General features: G+C 33.5%; 2 protein-coding genes and 1 long non-coding RNA gene across 3 annotated transcripts; all 3 read right to left on the bottom strand.

Annotated features, from left to right (window-relative positions):
* Positions 1 to 5,159: 5,159 nt before the first annotated feature.
* LOC115455226 (CCR4-NOT transcription complex subunit 7) lies at positions 5,160 to 8,626 on the bottom strand. Its single transcript, XM_037445108.1, is given in 9 exon segments — positions 5,160 to 5,454; positions 6,384 to 6,505; positions 6,508 to 6,523; positions 7,011 to 7,168; positions 7,245 to 7,363; positions 7,786 to 7,899; positions 7,972 to 8,081; positions 8,176 to 8,286; positions 8,368 to 8,626. Coding segments are annotated over 9 exon segments (930 nt in total). The 5' UTR covers positions 8,431 to 8,626; the 3' UTR covers positions 5,160 to 5,337.
* A 3,984-nt stretch (positions 8,627 to 12,610) lies between these two features.
* LOC115455194 (CCR4-NOT transcription complex subunit 7) lies at positions 12,611 to 16,129 on the bottom strand. Its single transcript, XM_037445107.1, is given in 8 exon segments — positions 12,611 to 13,389; positions 13,633 to 13,773; positions 13,872 to 14,029; positions 14,525 to 14,643; positions 14,723 to 14,836; positions 15,344 to 15,395; positions 15,398 to 15,452; positions 15,992 to 16,129. Coding segments are annotated over 8 exon segments (867 nt in total). The 5' UTR covers positions 16,103 to 16,129; the 3' UTR covers positions 12,611 to 13,272.
* Positions 16,130 to 17,820: 1,691 nt separating this feature from the next.
* LOC119191206 lies at positions 17,821 to 18,434 on the bottom strand. The gene is made up of 2 exons (XR_005113396.1): positions 18,349 to 18,434; positions 17,821 to 17,905 (listed from the first exon to the last, which is right to left on the bottom strand). It is a non-coding gene; the product is annotated as an uncharacterized LOC119191206 (long non-coding RNA).
* Positions 18,435 to 18,661: the final 227 nt, after the last annotated feature.

The raw sequence follows: 18,661 nt of genomic DNA, 5'->3' as shown, positions 1-18,661 counted from the left end.
ATAAGCATGTCTAAGCTGCCTATGATATCATTGGGCTTGTAATATAAGTAAAACTAAGTCTGCGTGACTAATACATTCATATTGACCGATAATTCTGAAAATATGATTTGAATTTTAAGGGACCATGTGCCATTCCATTGTTCGCGTGGCCGTTCCGTCTACCTGTTTTTGTGAGGTCGCACCTGAATCACAGTTAGTCTTGGAAATTCCTTCGTAGTGAAAACACGTAGTTATTTAAAATATTCTCTGCTAACGTTTGAACAATTTTTGTCAAACATTCATAATAAGTCTCGGTTATTGGAACCAATCCACATGCTTCTTCCACCTGCACCAGAAAACCTCCTTAATTCTATTTTTTGCAACTGCAAAAAGGGGTGTAACTCAAGATACGGCTGCAAAAAAGTAGGCTTATTTTGTTCACTAGCGTGCACCACTTGTCAAGGCCAATCGTGTTCAAATGTTGAATCTCCAATAGAAGAAGATTTTCACATCAACGACGAAACAACTGATGTATCGCTGTTAGTACAATTTACGTCAACTCAAGAAGATGAGAAAGAAGAAAGAAAAATGGAGAGAGAGAAGAAGATGGAGGGGAATGAGAAGAAATAATTAATGACGATGATGATGAATAAAATATGTTTATAACCAAGTATAACGGAACTTGTCGCTCGAGCTGTACCTGATCGACAACGAGCACTCTGACAAGAGTATAACGACTGAAAGGAAGAAGAATAACCAAACATTCATTAAATTTTACTGTAATAGACCGTGGAATAGACCTACCGGGGAAACCACATTAAAAAAACGCGCTAGGTACACTACCTCATAGGTGGTGTGGAAACATGTACATATTATAGACAATACAGCGTAAGAAAATTTTGTAATTGTTTTTTCTCAAAAATGGTTAGAGTTATGAAAAAATGTGTAAAGACAATTTTGTAGATAATTGCATGACCTACAATTTTTTTCTGACATATTTCATCATGAAACTAACCGTTTCGCTGAAAAATTAAAAAACATTTTGCAACCTTTGACCTTAAATAAAAAATTTGCAGACATGGGATCGATGGGGACTTTTCACAATTTCATAACAATGGTGTCCCTAACATCTTTGCAAATTTTCAGCTTTCTGGGAATTTTTGCAAGGGTCAATGTCTAAATTGACTGGACTATAGTACCTATTTTGTAAGAAATTTTCGTTGTACCACACGCAACACGTAATGTACGCGCCGGGGTCAGCTACCTATTAGTCCACCCAAATAAAAAAGTCCGAGCAACTAAATTCCTTAGTGGTAACTGATACAACTGTCCATTATTTTGATGGATAATCCTTTACTTTCTTCTGTCACTATTGCGGTATTGCACTTTCCCCGACTATCGATGCATAGTAGGGCGCGTCTTCTTGGATGAAACGATCTATACTAATCTACTGAGAAAATATAACAATTTTAAATAAATGCGCTGCATGCCTTTACGTTAACTTATTATTTTCGTTATTTACATGAAACATGCAGAAATAATAAGTTCCAATTTTCCGTAATTTAATTGCAAGTTGCGACACGTATCCTTCCATCTCTCGCCAACATAAAACTAGTCAGTTTGATCGAGTATCCCTTCCCATTGTGTGCTGTGCCGCGCCACACTAGTGCATTCGCTGCGGGGGCAGCGGCGGGCACTACCACTTTTCCTTCACATCTTTATAAACATTGTACATTGCCACATGTTTGTGTTTTCGCGTGCGATGACAAGACCTGCGGTATGCGCCGCCGCACCGTAAACGGAAAAAACATCCAACACGTCGCAAGTCTCCATGCTACACGCGGTGCGCGGCGCCCCTCGTCTACGTAAACGGGGTCTTAGACATAAGAATAGTTATTTACTTTTTTCAATTTTAACTATAGCAAATACTTCATACGAAAAAGAACTTTGAACACTTTGTGTCGAATCGCGGTTACAAATATCGCGTGGAAAGAACACTCTCTTTCCGACACACAGTACCGCCCGAGTCCCGCATGGCTGCGTTCTCTCTTTTCTCATCTCGCTTTATACAAGCAATATTACTAAACTATAATGGCGCTCTTCGCTAACGACACGGCGATCTACGCTTCACGTACTACGAAGGTCCAAAAATTTTCGGCCTACCCACTTTACATGAATCGGAGACTTGAAATTTTTGTCATTATATTACACGAGGAGGAGAAAGTACTGGAAGACAGACGACTGAAGACTAGAGAATTATCAGCAATGACTGGGCTTTCCAAAACTACAGTGCTTAGAATCCTGCATGAACATTTCAGAATGAATAAGGTCAGTGCAAGATGGGTCAGTAAACTTCTTTCCACTATTCAAAAGCAAGAAAGAGTGAAGTGCAGAAAGCAGTTTTTATCCCTTTGTGAAGGTCGTCAGAAAAAAGAATTGGATTCGATTGTTAGGTACTGGTGACGAAACTATGGTCCTTTACTGTGATCCACTCTCAAAAAAGGAATCGATGGAGTGGCGTCGTCCAAGTTCACCACAGCCATAAAAGCGAAGGTGACCCATCTCAGAAAAAGATTATGGCCACAATTTTTTGGGATTGTCAAGGAATTTTATTGATAGACTTTAAAGAACGCAACACCACAGAGACTGGCGAGTACTATGCTCTTCTACTTCGTTAATTGCGAGACTCTATCAAAGATAAACGGCGAGGGAAACTGTCACGAGGAGTGTTGCTACTAATATTGAAAAATAATAATAGTGGTTTGATATCAACCCTTCATTTTATAGCTCAGGCCAAAAACTTTTGGACCTTACTACGTAGATACCCTGATCAGAAGTTGACCTTCGTCCCACACGTAAACGCGGTACGCGCGCGAGCCGCATTCGCAGTAGGTTAATAACCATATCTATACTATTATATAAAGCTGAAGAGTTTGTTTGTTTGTTTGAACGCGCTAATCTCAGGAACTACCGGTCCAAACCGAAGAATTCTTTTTGCGTTGGATAGCCCTTTGTTCGTGGAGTGCTATAGGCTATATATCATCACGCTATACCCAATAGGAGCGGAGCAGTAATGGCTAATCTCAGGAACTACCGGTCCAAACTGAAAAATTATTTTTGCGTTGGATAGCCCTTTGTTCGTGATGTACTATAGGCTATATATCATCACGCTATACCCAATAGGAGCGGAGCAGTAATGGCTAATCTCAGGAACTACCGGTCCAAACTGAAAAATTCTTTTTGCGTTGGATAGCCCTTTGTTCGTGGAGTGCTATAGGCTATATATCATCTATACTATTATATAAAGCTGAAGAGTTTGTTTGTTTGTTTGAACGCGCTAATCTCAGGAACTACCGGTCCAAACCGAAAAATTCTTTTTGCGTTGGATAGCCCTTTGTTCGTGGAGTGCTATAGGCTATATATCATCACGCTATACCCAATAGGAGCGGAGCAGTAATGGCTAATCTCAGGAACTACCGGTCCAAACTGAAAAATATTTTTGCGTTGGATAGCCCTTTGTTCGTGGTGTACTATAGGCTATATATCATCACGTTATACCCAATAGGAGCGGAGCAGTAATGGCTAATCTCAGGAACTACCGGTCCAAACTGAAAAATTCTTTTTGCGTTGGATAGCCCTTTGTTCGTGATGTACTATAGGCTATATATCATCACGCTATACCCAATAGGAGCGGAGCAGTAATGGCTAATCTCAGGAACTACCGGTCCAAACTGAAAAATTCTTTTGCGTTGGATAGCCCTTTGTTCGTGGAGTGCTATAGGCTATATATCATCTATACTATTATATAAAGCTGAAGAGTTTGTTTGTTTGTTTGAACGCGCTAATCTCAGGAACTACCGGTCCAAACCGAAAAATTCTTTTGCGTTGGATAGCCCTTTGTTCGTGGAGTGCTATAGGCTATATATCATCACGCTATACCCAATAGGAGCGGAGCAGTAATGGCTAATCTCAGGAACTACCGGTCCAAACTGAAAAAATATTTTTGCGTTGGATAGCCCTTTGTTCGTGGTGTACTATAGGCTATATATCATCACGTTATACCCAATAGGAGCGGAGCAGTAATGGCTAATCTCAGGAACTACCGGTCCAAACTGAAAAAATCTTTTTGCGTTGGATAGCCCTTTGTTCGTGGAGTGCTATAGGCTATATATCATCACGCTATATTCAATAGGAGCGGAGCAGTAATGGCTAATCTCGGGAACTACCGATTCAAACTGCAAAATTCTTTTTGTGTTGAATAGTCCTTTGTTTGTGTAGTTTTCAAAGTTATATATCAACACGCTATGACCAATAGGAGCGGAGCAGTAATGGCTAATCTCAGGAACTACCGGTTTCAACTGAAAAATTCGTTTTATGTTGGATAGCCCTTTATTTGTGGACCGCTATAAGCTATATATCATCACGCTATGACCAATAGGAGCGGAGCAGTAATGGCTAATCTCAGGAACTACCGGTTTGAACTGAAAAAATCTTTTTGTGTTGGATAGCCCTTTGTTCCTGGAGTGCTATAGGCTATATATCATCACGCTATGACCTATTGGTCACATGTTTCATTACTGCTCCGCTCCTATTGGAGCGGAGCAGTAATGAAACATGTTGCATAAACGGGGTAAATTATTAGTTTTGAGAGCTTCCGTTGCCTGTTCTGCGTAAACGGTTAAAGTTATGCAACAATGATGTATGACGGGATTGATCCACTTAAAAGTTCTAAAAATATATTATAAAACAAAGTCCCCCGCTGCATCTGTCTGTCTGAACGTGTTAAACTCAAAAACTACCTAACGTATTAAGATGAAATTTGGTATGGAGACAGTTTGAGACCCTGAGAAGAACATAGGCTCCCGGGAAACTACTACTTTTATAACGGAAAACTTTAGCCTGAAAAACTTTATAACGCGGGCGGAGCCGCGGGCAAAAGCTAGTATATTATAAATCTCTTTGTCAATAACATTGGCTCATAAATAAAAATGGTAAAATATCACTAGCAACAAGATTCAGATCTTTAATCTTAGCCGATTATGACATACACGTCGCCTGCGTTCGCCCATATACCGCCTGCTCGACATTTTAATTTATTTGCTCAACTCTCGAATGCGAGAAATTGACCACATCGTACAGTTTATACAAGGGGCAATTAGGTATATTAAAAAAACAATAGCTACAAACAATGATGTTTATTCATAAAACATTATTTTCAGGCAAATTTATTAGCTAGCATATACGGGTTTATCACAGTTTATATAAATATTGTAATTGTTTGCAAATAATCAGGTACAAAATATTAATTATCATTCCTCCACGAATTGCAACACTTATCACTGTGTTGTATCCTTCACTTCAGGACGAGCTGTTATTGTCAATATTATCTTGGAAATTATTAACATTATTTGTGAATGGAGCTCCCAATCCATACAAATGGCCACTGGTACTTTCTATGTTTCCATCAAAGAAAATCTGCAATAAAGAATACGAAGGTCGTTAATACCAGCTGATTCGATGGGAAATTAATCATTGTAACATGACTGCTGAGTACAAGTTTTCTAGAGTGACTAAAAACCATCAGTCTCCGGTAGCTTGAATTTATTTCCTACCGACATAATTGCTTCCTTGTTAGGTGCATAATTGCTCCTCCCATTACGCGTTTATCTAGTTTCCATCCATGGCGGGTAAACACCTATTGTCACGTTATGATATATGTAGCCAGATTATTACGTATGCTTACTAAGTATTGACTCAAGTAGAGACATGATACGAAGCCGAAATAATTTTTACTACGTTGTCGTTGAACTTACGCATATAAAAGAATGTTATCGCGATGAACTTAGCCAACTATCGCCCGCTTCCAATAAACTATTCCAACCTAAGATGTTTTTATGAAAGCAAGGTAATTGCCCGACTTGATGGCCCATGAGCGTGCGGCACTAACGTTGTTACGTAACTGTCGATGTATATATATCCCTTTCTAACGAATGTATGCTAACATCTTTTTATTCCTTCTTCGAGCCAATTTGTAATTATATGTATAGGTACGTGACTATAGCAAATAGTGCGCTGTTTTTTGTGCCATTTTGTTTGTGCATGACGCGTCTATTTGTAAAACGTCATTGATTCCAACCGTTAACTACGTGTGATAAAAATAGGCCAATCAAAATAAATCTGTAAACTTGTCTTTTTTTTTTCAATTAATAAATTTTTGCTATGGATCTAAGGGTAACGGTTAAAATGGTTTATAAGAATTAAGAATCAGCCTTATATAAATCGACACACACACGAATAATAAAGTGATGTCGGTGCACAAATGTTACAGTTTTTACGCATGTCGCAGATGCGATTTAGCTCAGTTTATTAACTAGCGTTGTAATATGTATACTTTATAAACTAACTTCCTTTATTTTAAAAAATGCCATGCCAGTAAGATGAGAATCAGAACCAGCTTGGTGTTGTGGTCCAACCCTTCTTATCTCCAATTGATCTGCAACTTCCTGAAGTCCTCCTTTAAGATTTTACATAATTTCATCAAGTACTGAAAAGAAAGTAATAAAAGGTATTATTATATTTTAATAAATTAAGAAGTAGAGTAATTGCCTTTTTTATAACCTATACTTTTTTAATCATTGCTTAAGAAGACATTAGTAAAGGACATACCTGTACAAGTACCATATCTATTATTCAACAAAATGGAAACAAATTAAAGTTAATCTATATCTGGTGACAGAATTATCAAGTTATATGAACAATTTGTAAAAGCTCAAATATAATTGGATTAAGTACAAATTACTTCAGAGTGTGGCTCCCACTCTAAAATGAAACCCCAGTCTAGAGAGATAATTATACTTCTTTAGTGGTCCCAATAACGACATTGGTTGGATTAAAATAATAAAGGTAAAGGATAAACAAACATATCTATATTTTTACTTTTAAAAGGATTTTTTTGTGTCAAAGCCAATTTAAGTATTTAATTTTATTTTTTGTATAGATATGTTTTACTTGATTTTATAATGCATACTCACTTTAACATCATACACAGTAGGAAAGTACAGTCTTAGACTGTCAAAGAAATCATTTTCTTCTTGTGGTAAATTTTGATCAGTCAGAAGCTTCAGTAAATACCCAAAGTCATATCCAGAATGAAAACTTAACCAATTTATGTTATCCATTAGCACAATACCTAAAAATAATTTATTATTTTAGAATGTATAGAAGTTACTGCGAATATATATTGAACATGACTACATCAACAATACCTGAAGACATTAAAAGTTCTGCAAACTCTAAAGGCTCTATACCATGCTCTTCATGCTCCCTGAATTGAAGACCAGAGTTTTGTAGTAAATCAATTGAATCTTGCGCATACATATCTTCCCTGATAATATCAAAGTACAGTTTATATCATAAGAATCTAACTATTTTTATCCATCCCATAAAAACCTTAAAATATTCTAGCACTTCTTACTCTCTTAATAAGCACAACTTAAAACCCACTGGGTTAGTATTGCATGTGATTTAAAGGAGAGCCATTTAGCTAGCCATAATTAACAAAAGTTACTAAGTTTGGTAAATAATTTTAACATTTATTTTAATACTGACGGTAGATATCTTTATCAGATAATTTTACTTATACAACAATATGTTATATCCACAAGGCAAAATTACTGCATACAAAACAACACTCAGCACATTTGATAAACAGTAGATTGCTTGATGGTGCATGTAAGACACAGTGTCAATAATGCATCAATAATATTATTCAAGCAAATATCACATATTGTTCAGAAATAAACTTACTGCAAATTAAATTTGAAGTTGAATTGCCAAGTTGTACATCCAGGAGGAGTTTTGCCATTTTCATCCATAAATGTAAGACCCAACTGTATTATCCGGAGTAGGTCTACATTGCATCTGGATAGAATAGGTCTTTCAAAAATATATTCTTAATTTTTATAACTACACTTAATATTTGACATTAGTTACCTTAACAATTGATACTGATAGTCTGCTGTAGATCTGAATTCACCTATGGGACGAGCTACTACCCCAGGGAACTCTGTATCCATTGCTACCCAATGATATTTCTGTACTATCTGAAATATAAATTTTAAAGAATGAATTTTATAAAAATATATATTTGTATTATTAGTCATACGGATGCACGAGAATACAATAATTCTGAACTACCTGCCGTATAACATGAAATTCCTCGTGGAGGTTATGATTCCATACATTTTTAATAGCACAATCTTCTTTTAATGTACTTGATAAAATTGAACCAAAACTGGCTGTCGGCATCTGAAATCCGTAATATTATTTTCGCGCAAGTAATTAATTGGTTTCACTCGAAATGTAAAAAAATATTAAAGATGTTTTTACCTTATGTCGTAAAATATTATCTTTAGTAAAGTGATCTTCGTTCTGCATCGGCGTCGTTGTCATAAAATCAATATAATTCCCTTTGAAACTTTATAACCTTATATGCAAAATTACAATGAACGTTTTCTTATTTTACAAGAAGAGTAGGTTATAAATTAATCTGATTCATTGATATGATTATTACGGGATTTTAACGAAAGGTATATGACAACTTATTTTCATTTCAATGGACGACACACGTCTTGTCAAAGCTCAAATTTTAAAAATGCCGCCTTACTGGCACAGGTTATAACGCACAGCCTATGTTATTATTTTAGGTAATTGTTGACATATAGATGTTAGAAGAAAACGCAGAAGCTCCAGAATTTATTTGGATGTTTGGTACAAATCGTAAAAATACTGTCATAACACGTGCGCTATTTTCTATCTCGAGAAAGTTCATATAACATAGCATGATGCCTTATTCGCATTTTAGGGGTAGACTAATACATCTGTGGAGTAAGCACTAAGCAAGGTATATAATATGTTAGGTGTAATTCAGATGTAACACGCCTTTATTTTACCAACTTTACTCTAGATATCATGTAATAGGGGTCGAGTTTATTGTTTGAAATAATTGTGACCGCACAATTGCTTCAAACAGCCGATTTATACTGAACAGAAAAAAGCCGGGCTTATACATCGAGCTTTGCATGCTGAATCCAAAATCGCAATTCAGAATCTGAAAAACGGATGCATGCCCCGCGCCTTTTTAAAAGCAGAAGCGTGGCTATTATATGTTATAAAGAAAGGTGGACTCAATGATAGTTTTAAGCTAGATCACCTATAAAAAAAAAATATTACGATAAAGAGTGAAATAATTTGGAAAGATAATTGCCCGAGTAATTAAATCGAAGCGTTCCCTTTATGAAATGTCCATTAATTTCTTAAATAATTATCTTATTCATACTAATATTATAAATGGGAAGGTCTATAAAAATGGTTTGGATGTTAGAAGTAAATGCAGTAACCGCTGAATAGATTGAAATTTGGCACATCTATAGAACATGACTAACATTTAGGCTACTTCTTGGCCTCCTGTAATTTGTTTCTGTACGAATCAATTAAATATTTTAAGGATTTTTAAGCAGATGACGCTATAAATTTGTACACTGATTTAGAGACTTTCGTTGTGGAAAAGGCTTAAAACTCGGACGAATCCGCTAGTAACACCTAGTAATCAATAAAAGTCAAAAGAAGTTGAAAATGTTTTATGCTTTTACAAAATAATGTATAAACTTATAAAATAATAGTAAAATAAATTTAATAAAATTTTAAGAATACCTACCATAAAATACCTACTTTATGCATAAACAACACGTATTTATTAGGCAACAGTTACCTAATAGGGGACCGGACAGGTATTACCAAAAAATCTGAAATTCAGTTTAAAGTAAAGTTTGTAATATTAAAAATATTATCTCATATTTGTTTTTGTAAAAGAGTTGTGATTTGTATTTTTAAATCAATAAATAAAATACAATAATTATAATATTTTTAGTCTATTCTTTACGGCAAATGAAACACCAATCACGGCGCATGACGTCACACGTGGGTAAAATGTAAACAAACAGACGTCATCTGGATGTCATACCGCGTTGTGTTATTTTAATGCTTTAAATGTGTTTTTTGACACAGAACTGCTCTAATAATTAATATTCATTTATACGGGACGTTGTTACTATCTTCCAGCTTAACGTTTACAGATTGTTTAATCGTTAATCATAATGGACCGCAAAAAATATCGTTGGTGCGTCGTACCTGAATGTAATAATACTTCTATATCTTTACCAAACAAATTATTTATTGATGTACCACGAAAAACAGATATACGAATAAAGTGGTTGCAGTTAGCAAGACGAACCTACGACGGAATGTCTGCAGACTCACCGATGTAGTTCTGTGAGGATCACTTTGATGTTAGTAAATAAAAAATAGTGTTTCGGTTTAAAATAAATCGATGAATATTTCAATTAATTAAATCATTTGTACACCCAGGGAGGTTATGGTTATGAGATGTATTTATTTATGTTTTAGCTGCCACATGATATGGAATAGAATATTTATTTATATAGAATTCTGGTTGTTACACAGTAACCTGAGATTGCCTGAGATTAACACGGTCTATGCAGTGTTGCCAAATCATAATTTCTCTTTACCCCAGGATTATTTGGAATTTAAAATTTTACCCAACAATCATAAATAATTCGGTACTTTTATTTCTATATCCTTATCTATGCAGACGCCACTTCTTTCTTCACTTCCACTTCAATAATTATTAATTTAATTATCTCATTTTATTAGGAACAACTAGCTGTACACGAAAATTGTATTGAATAAAAATTATAATTGTTTCATGGCCTACAATTTTTGTAGGAAACATCTTTCTCTAAGCTCAATATTTATTACAATACCGTGAAATAATAGCTTTAATACCTTAACTCGTAGAATTACCATAAAAAAATACCCTGCTGATTCAGTTTTACCCTAAATCTAGGGTAAATAACCCTAATCTGGCATTATTGAATCACTGTTCAAATGACAAGACTTGTCAAGTTGCTTTATCCACGTATGACGTCACACGAGACGAAATGACATAATGTAGCGTTTGCGCGGGAATTATAGCTATTTAACATTTAGGCATGGTTTTATGTACTTTTTAAGCTTTATTTGTGCAAAATACTATTTTTCTTGGCTATTTATATCCACAATGATCAATTTAAAACACCTTCTGAAAATTTGTCCGGTCCCCTATTATAATAGATGCGCAAAACGAAATGATCAACTTGGTAAGATAGCAATATTGGTATCTTGGCGTAGCACAGCAACTCAGTGCTTGTAGCCATATAATAGAAAAAAAAAAATATTGGTATCAATCCACGAGGTTGTTGCGAAACGTGGCCTTAATGATTTGGTCAAACAACGGACGGTGCGGGACGGCGATGCGACATTGGTCATTGTAATGTAAATTAGTAATATAGAAAATGTCACACACCGCCCTGAACGCTGTTTGACGAAACCAATAATGATTACCAAGTAATTTTAATAAACTACAGTTGGGTACGCGGTATTGTACAACTGAAACACATGGAGCATCACGTTTAGCGTTTTAACTGCTGCTTAATAAATACAATATATTGAATATTGTACTGACGACAACGACAGAAAGATTCGTAAATTGAAACCAAATATTAAAATGAACTATGTGTACTGTAGATAGTATATTGTGCACAAATTCACGATACTAAATAGTTCTAAATACCTAGATCAATAATAAATCTAGCTTCGTTACTAACATACATACATCCTGTCTGTGCACCCTGTAAGGCGAACATATTTATTGAAATAAGCCACTGAATAAACAAGTATAAAAAGCATTACACTACAGTAAAACCCAATTAATACGAACAGATTTAAAACGATTTGCCGCATAGTACGCCATTTATCGTCCATCCCTACGTCTTGATATATTACGTTTTCATACATATATCACGCTAAATTTAATATGCCATCTATACATGCGTGCTATTTCACATAAATCCTATGTCTTCAAGGGAGGTACGTGACATGTTGGCAAAACAAGTAAACAGCGACTAACTGTGCTGGCCTGTGCCATTTCTGATAGATCAGAAAAGTTACATTTGTTAGGGATTCTGTAAGGCGGAAAATTAATGTATCTTCAAAACTAAGTAAATTCGCTCCCTATGACATAATAATACACAATCTCAAGCTTGATGCCTAGTCTTCGTTTCATCGATTGATTAAATTATAAGATGATGATTTCCTTTAAATTAATGTATTTATAAATAATACTATGATGTAACATAATTTAAAAATACATACATAACACGCATTATAATAACAGAAAATTGGAGCATAGTACATTTAATTTGTTAAGACGTTCAAGACGCGTTTTTGCCTAGGTCCATTTAAAATCGTAGTAAAAGGGTTTCACAGCATTTGGTTTCTTATTTAAAAAAAATTAAACTGAAATAACAATGTAATTAGGCTCTGCCTCCACAGTAAAAAACGGCATAAGAGCAGATAATATATTTCGTGTCTAATTTTCATTAAATACCGAGTATGAAAACCTAAAGAAGCATTAACTAATTCCGACATAATTTGTTGTATGCTACTTTGGTGGGCGGACGGGCTTTCATTGCGATTGACGAAGTTGGACAGAACTTCAAATTACAGCTCCAAATGGCAGAAACAACAATCATAGTCATCAAATATGAATAATTTAATAACAATTTTAAATAAAGTGAATTCCTTAGATATCCATAGTAGACTACATACCAAATCTGCCCTTGGCGCCTAAAGCTCACATGATTTGGAATATTTAGTACAGGTGCTGTATATTATTGAAATAATTTTTCCAAGTAACACATTATTCGACGAGAACATGCAAGTATAGGACTTGGCCGCAAAAATAAGCTGAGATTTGCAACATTAGAACTTCCATCCAAAGTACATGTAGCACTACAAAGTATGCCTGATGTCGATGTCGTCATCATTTAAAACTGAATATTAAAAGGGCGGTGACGCTGCCATTATGATTTAAGAACAATATTTCTAAAAGTAATTTAAAATAATGTATACATCAATAAATATATCTGTCCAATTCATTTCCATAATTATTTTACAATTCCATTTACAGAATGCATTGTAATTTTTGTCACAAATTATAACTTATACAACATAATATTACTTCCAAAAAGGAAACATAATAATCACGTGTTTAAAATCTAGTTCTTAAATATAAATATGTACAACACACCACACTGAAGTGAATCTTCACTCTGTGAGATGATACAGTCGCGAAGGCGGCGGCGTGAGACTGGTCACGCACGCGGACTCGCCTGATCAAGATGAATTCCCATTTTCTCCATTATCTTGAAAGTTGTTAACATTTACAGAAAATGGAGCACCCAGTCCATATAAATGTCCACTTGAACTCTCTATGTTGTCATCAAAGAAGATCTGTAAGATTTAAAACAACATGGTACATAGTAATGATATATTATGATAGGGATTGGTATTGTATTGTTGAAAAAAAGTACTTATGACATCTTTTTTGTTGTATATGAATTGTGATATAGACACTCCAGGAGGATAGATGCAGTGCCCTGGGGTCAGGGGCATCTAGAGAATACTATTATAGTATTTAAATTAAATATAATATTATAAATATTAACTTAATATATTTTTAATCTATTTACAAACCTCTTTGATTTTAAAGAATGCCATTCCTGTGAGATGGGAATCAGACCCAGCTTGGTGTTGCGGACCAACACGCCGCAGCTCTAGTTGATCTGCTACTTCTTGGAGGCCACCTTTTAAATTCTTGCACAACTTCATCAAATACTGTAAACAAATAAAAATATGGAACAGCATTTTAGGCCAAACTAGAAATAATTATATTGTTTTAGAACTACTTTTGGAAGTGACTATGAAATACTTACTTTCACATCATATACAGTTGGGAAGTACATCCTCAAGCTGTCAAAGAAGTCATTTTCATCTTGTGGCAAATTTTGGTCTGTTAATAATTTAAGTAAGTAACCAAAATCATATCCCGAGTGAAAACTTAACCATTTAATGTTGTCGATTAGTACTAAACCTGAAACAATATTGGTATCTATATGAATACTAAATTACAAGTTATACAAACATCAAGGTGGAATAAATAATCTCAGACTACATAGTGTGGGCATCACCGTTAAAGAGAATTATGAATTTTAATGATACATTTAAATAACATTATTATATTTGAAATGTATCATTAAAAAACACCCTGATAGCCTGACTGATACACATTGTCAATTACCAATGTTCTTTTAAGCAAAGAAACATGTTTTATGTGTTATAAGAATAAAAAATTTCTCTGTTCAAATTTTCTGTGAGGTTTATCTAATCAGAAAAATAGTATCAAGAAAAACACAGAAGTAATAAAGTCCCTTTTTAAGTAGCTTTGACATTTTTTTTTAACATGGGGAAATCCGTTTACCTATTCCTGTGGGACTTGCCAGTATAAACCCTCCGACTAACTAAAACCCAAAGCTCTGACCTATCTGAATTCAGTGATGGTGGATGATTAATAAAATATAATCTATACCTGATGACATTAACAGCTCTGCAAATTCTAAAGGTTCAATACCATCCTCTTCATGTTTTCGAAATTGTAATCCTGAATTCTGAAGCAAATCAATGGAGTCTTGTGCATACATATCTTCTCTAAAACAAAATATTTATATTAGGACATTTGACTTTTTTTAACTTTATTTTCAATTGAAGTCATCAATCTAAAACTTACTGTAGATTAAATTTAAAATTAAATTGCCATGTAGTGTAACCAGGCGGTGTTTTTCCATTTTCATCCATAAATGTTAATCCAAGTTGTATAATTCTTAAAAGATCAACATTGCACCTGAAAATATATTTTTTGACAAATATAATTTAAAAATATTATTAAAATTGGTGTCTTTAGTGAGGTTATAATATTATGTACTAGTATTCAAACTAATAAATTTACAGGGTGTTACAAAATGGCAAGTATCCATGATTATTTTGATTACAAAGGATATTGTTGGTTATCTTCCTATATGATTATTTTACTTGTGGAATGCAATTCTAAAATATAACTGACTACCCTAACAACTCCAATTATAATCCTTATATAATTATTATGTGTTATTAAATCACTCTTTTTACAATATGCAGTGTATATATATAGATTACTAGAAATTATCAGAAGTTTTTCAAACTGCCATTGACACCACATAAGGTTAATTCTTTTTTAAGGAGTAAAAAAATATTCATAAACCATTGTGCTTGACATTTACAATAATTAGTGTATGAAAATTATTTTCTAGCTGCTACAAGATGGAGTATTAAAAAAATAGCATTTTAATTTATCTAATATTTTAGTCCTTACCTGAGTAGTTGGTATTGATAGTCTGCAGTAGATCTGAATTCACCAATTGGCGTGCCACAACACCAGGAAACTCTGTATCCATAGCCACCCAGTGATACTTTTGCACTACCTGTTAATAGGAGCAGACATTATAAAAATATTATTATTCAAAGTCCATGTTTGATGTGAACTATCTTTGATGGGCAGGACAGGTATAAATTCATATTTCAAATCATCTCTATCTCATAATTTAAACCTATGTCTTTCTTTTAATGAGTTTAATACTATTGGTAAAACATTCACCAAAATAAGCTTTAGGTATCTTTGAATCACCTACAAACTTAATCAGGATTCTCATTTTAGTTTTTGGATCAGTTTTTAGTAAATATAGATCATAATGATTCTTTATGTTTACGCGTATGTTAGACATATAAACAAAATATAACTATTTTTAGTATTTATAGTAGTTTTTTATACTTTAATTTTCCCCTAACATTTCAGATTTTGCAGCCTTCATGGCTCGACCCGTGATATACCACGAAAAAAAAACATGGTAAAAACCGTAAAATAGTTTTATTTGATTTAAAATTTTGATGATGTTTATGAAGTTAGAGGACTTTAACACAATATATACATTCAAAATTTGTCCAATGGCGATACATAATATACCTGTCTTATTATTTGAAATTCTTCATGTAAATTATGGTTCCACACATCTTTTATCCCACAGTCGCCATTTGGGGGAGCTTGTGATATTGAACCAAAACTTGCTGCAGGCATCTGGAAAGTGCAGTTGGTGAATATTTAGATGTAATTATATCAATCATAATAACATGGGATTTAAAGAGATGTTTTAAGTTTGTTGATATTTACCTCAAATGAAAATGCTGTGGTGCTCATTGTTTTTATAAGCTTACAATTTTTTTTGCAATAAAGTGTATGTGTTTCACAATTTTGACAATGTTGAAGTTAAAATATTTTTGGTAAAAGCAAAACAATCCTCTTTCCCCACAATAAGGGCAGAACTATATATATTTTTTTTTCATTATAAATATGCACTGCCTGTGTTCATTCATTCGTTCATTTTCGGGCAAATTGTGAAGAACTGAACGCCAGTGCTTCGGACTAAATACTTGTTGCTTTAAAAAGGTTACCAAAAGTGTTTATAAACAATTAAATCATTTTTCCACTAAAAGTAATAAGCTTTCCGAATATATAATATTTTATCATATTTTAAAATAAAGAATAATGTTAAACATGGATATCCGGTTAATAACTAACGAAAGAACAGAAAATCCAGAAAATTAATACAACGCAACGAAAATTGATGTCGACTTTAGGGATGTACAAAATTACATTAATATATCGATTTTTTTATAACGATGCGATGCTATATATCGATATATCAATTATAACATGAATTACTTAAGAAACCGAATTAATTAAAACGGCTGATGTAGTATCGCAACCAGTAATTTCATGTAAAAATAAAATATGAGTGACATTTTGGATATGCAGTCATACTCTGATGAATATATTGTTGATTGTACTTGAGCTTTCCCAGGTTTCAAGAAGTAAATAATTTTATCGATTTGTTTACTTCCTTCAAAGAAAAGACCCTTTATGCTCGGACAATGACGTAGTGGGCAGATATTGCTCAAGGTTACGGACAAAGGGAATTAGGGACTGACATTATAGATTATAGTTTGTTATTTTTACTTATATTAAACGTGTATGAAGAATATAAGTATTTCTACTTTTAAAATCGTACGAAAAAAAAGAACAATTGTTGTAGAGAATTGTATGATCTACAACTTTTGTCTGACTTATTTTTACGATAATACCTCCGGTTCGTAGGAAAATAGATTTTTTTTTTACCTTTGACCTTGAATAAAAAATATTGCACATAGGATCGATGGGCACTTTTTGAGCATTTATTGGTAATGACATATTTAATGTCTATACCAATTTTCAGCTCTATGCGAATTTTCCTAACGTAAATGTTAATTTGACATTTACTCTCGTATAGAAACTGTAATAATTATCTTAGATGAATAAGATTGATGTTTCGCAAGTTTTATTTTAATATATATTTAGTTATTAATCTGAGGGAAGCATGTAAAGCCGCTGGTCATGCGGACACTCTTTACCGATTGTCGTCTCATCGGTTTATGCACATCTAAGTATTGCATACTTAGTTAATCTTCGTTGCCATTCGCCTGTGCTCGAAATTCGTCTTGAAGAAATAATATTTTATAATTAAAATTTAGGAATATAACATTATGACTATCATAATAATAGTAAGTTATATGATATCGTCAAGCTTGTTTAGGCAATCGAAATGAAATCGTAATTTAACGTACTTAACTGCTTTTATTACAAATAGTTAAAATGTAAGTCCATTAAATACCGATACTTTATAACTTTAAACTTCTAACGTTTCTGGTTAATAACTTATTTTTGTATTTACAGTTTTACAAGGGTCTGGTTCAACTTCATTTTCGTAATCTTTCAAATTTTTCCTCTTTGATGCGTAATAGCTTTCTTCCACGTATTTATACAACATTAAGGCCATTATCACAGCTGAAAATAAATATCGCTAATATATTAAGTTATTATAATAATATAACAAATATCGAATATGAACATAATATATAATGAACATAATGGTAATAATAGCAAAATATCATCGTCACAATATAATATCACAAAGGCAAGTCTGTCCAATATAGCTATTTTATTTAGTAACATTTTTGGCGAGAAATGTCCTCGTCATTTAACTTATTTGAAAAGAAAGGAAAGGGGAAAGAAATTTAATCAAATGAAATGATTTAAATATTCCAAAAATATATTTCAAAATTTAATATGAATAATTTCCGAAGACCATAGTACAATCTCTTTAAAAAGTGGACAGAATTGTCCTTTGCTAACATTGCACTGTCAGATTTATAACCATATCGGGAATATAAGATTAAATCCTCGTCAATGGCTTCATTACGCATTATTATTGATTATATTTTACTTACGCGGCAACCAGTAAGTGATGGTTGATGTCATCCTGGGTATCATATTGGGAGCTCCATGTGATATGGCTCCTGCAGAATGGTTTTTTGTTCCATGAGGGTGAGGAGTCTGTAATAAATTATACCTCGGATAACAGCTAAGTCTCCAAAATGTCTACCCATTTTAAAAATGGGTTTATTAATATCAAAGAGAATATAGCCACTACATTAAATTAATATTCAAGATGTACACCGAAATACACATGATACACACAATATTTTTAAAATACTAGTATTTTAAAAAATAGAATAACACACACGCACTTAATACTTTGAC

Source organism: Manduca sexta, unplaced genomic scaffold, assembly GCF_014839805.1.
Source record: "Manduca sexta isolate Smith_Timp_Sample1 unplaced genomic scaffold, JHU_Msex_v1.0 HiC_scaffold_1188, whole genome shotgun sequence".
NCBI classification, from domain to species: domain Eukaryota; kingdom Metazoa; phylum Arthropoda; class Insecta; order Lepidoptera; family Sphingidae; genus Manduca; species Manduca sexta.
This window is presented reverse-complemented; position numbering and strand designations above follow the sequence as displayed.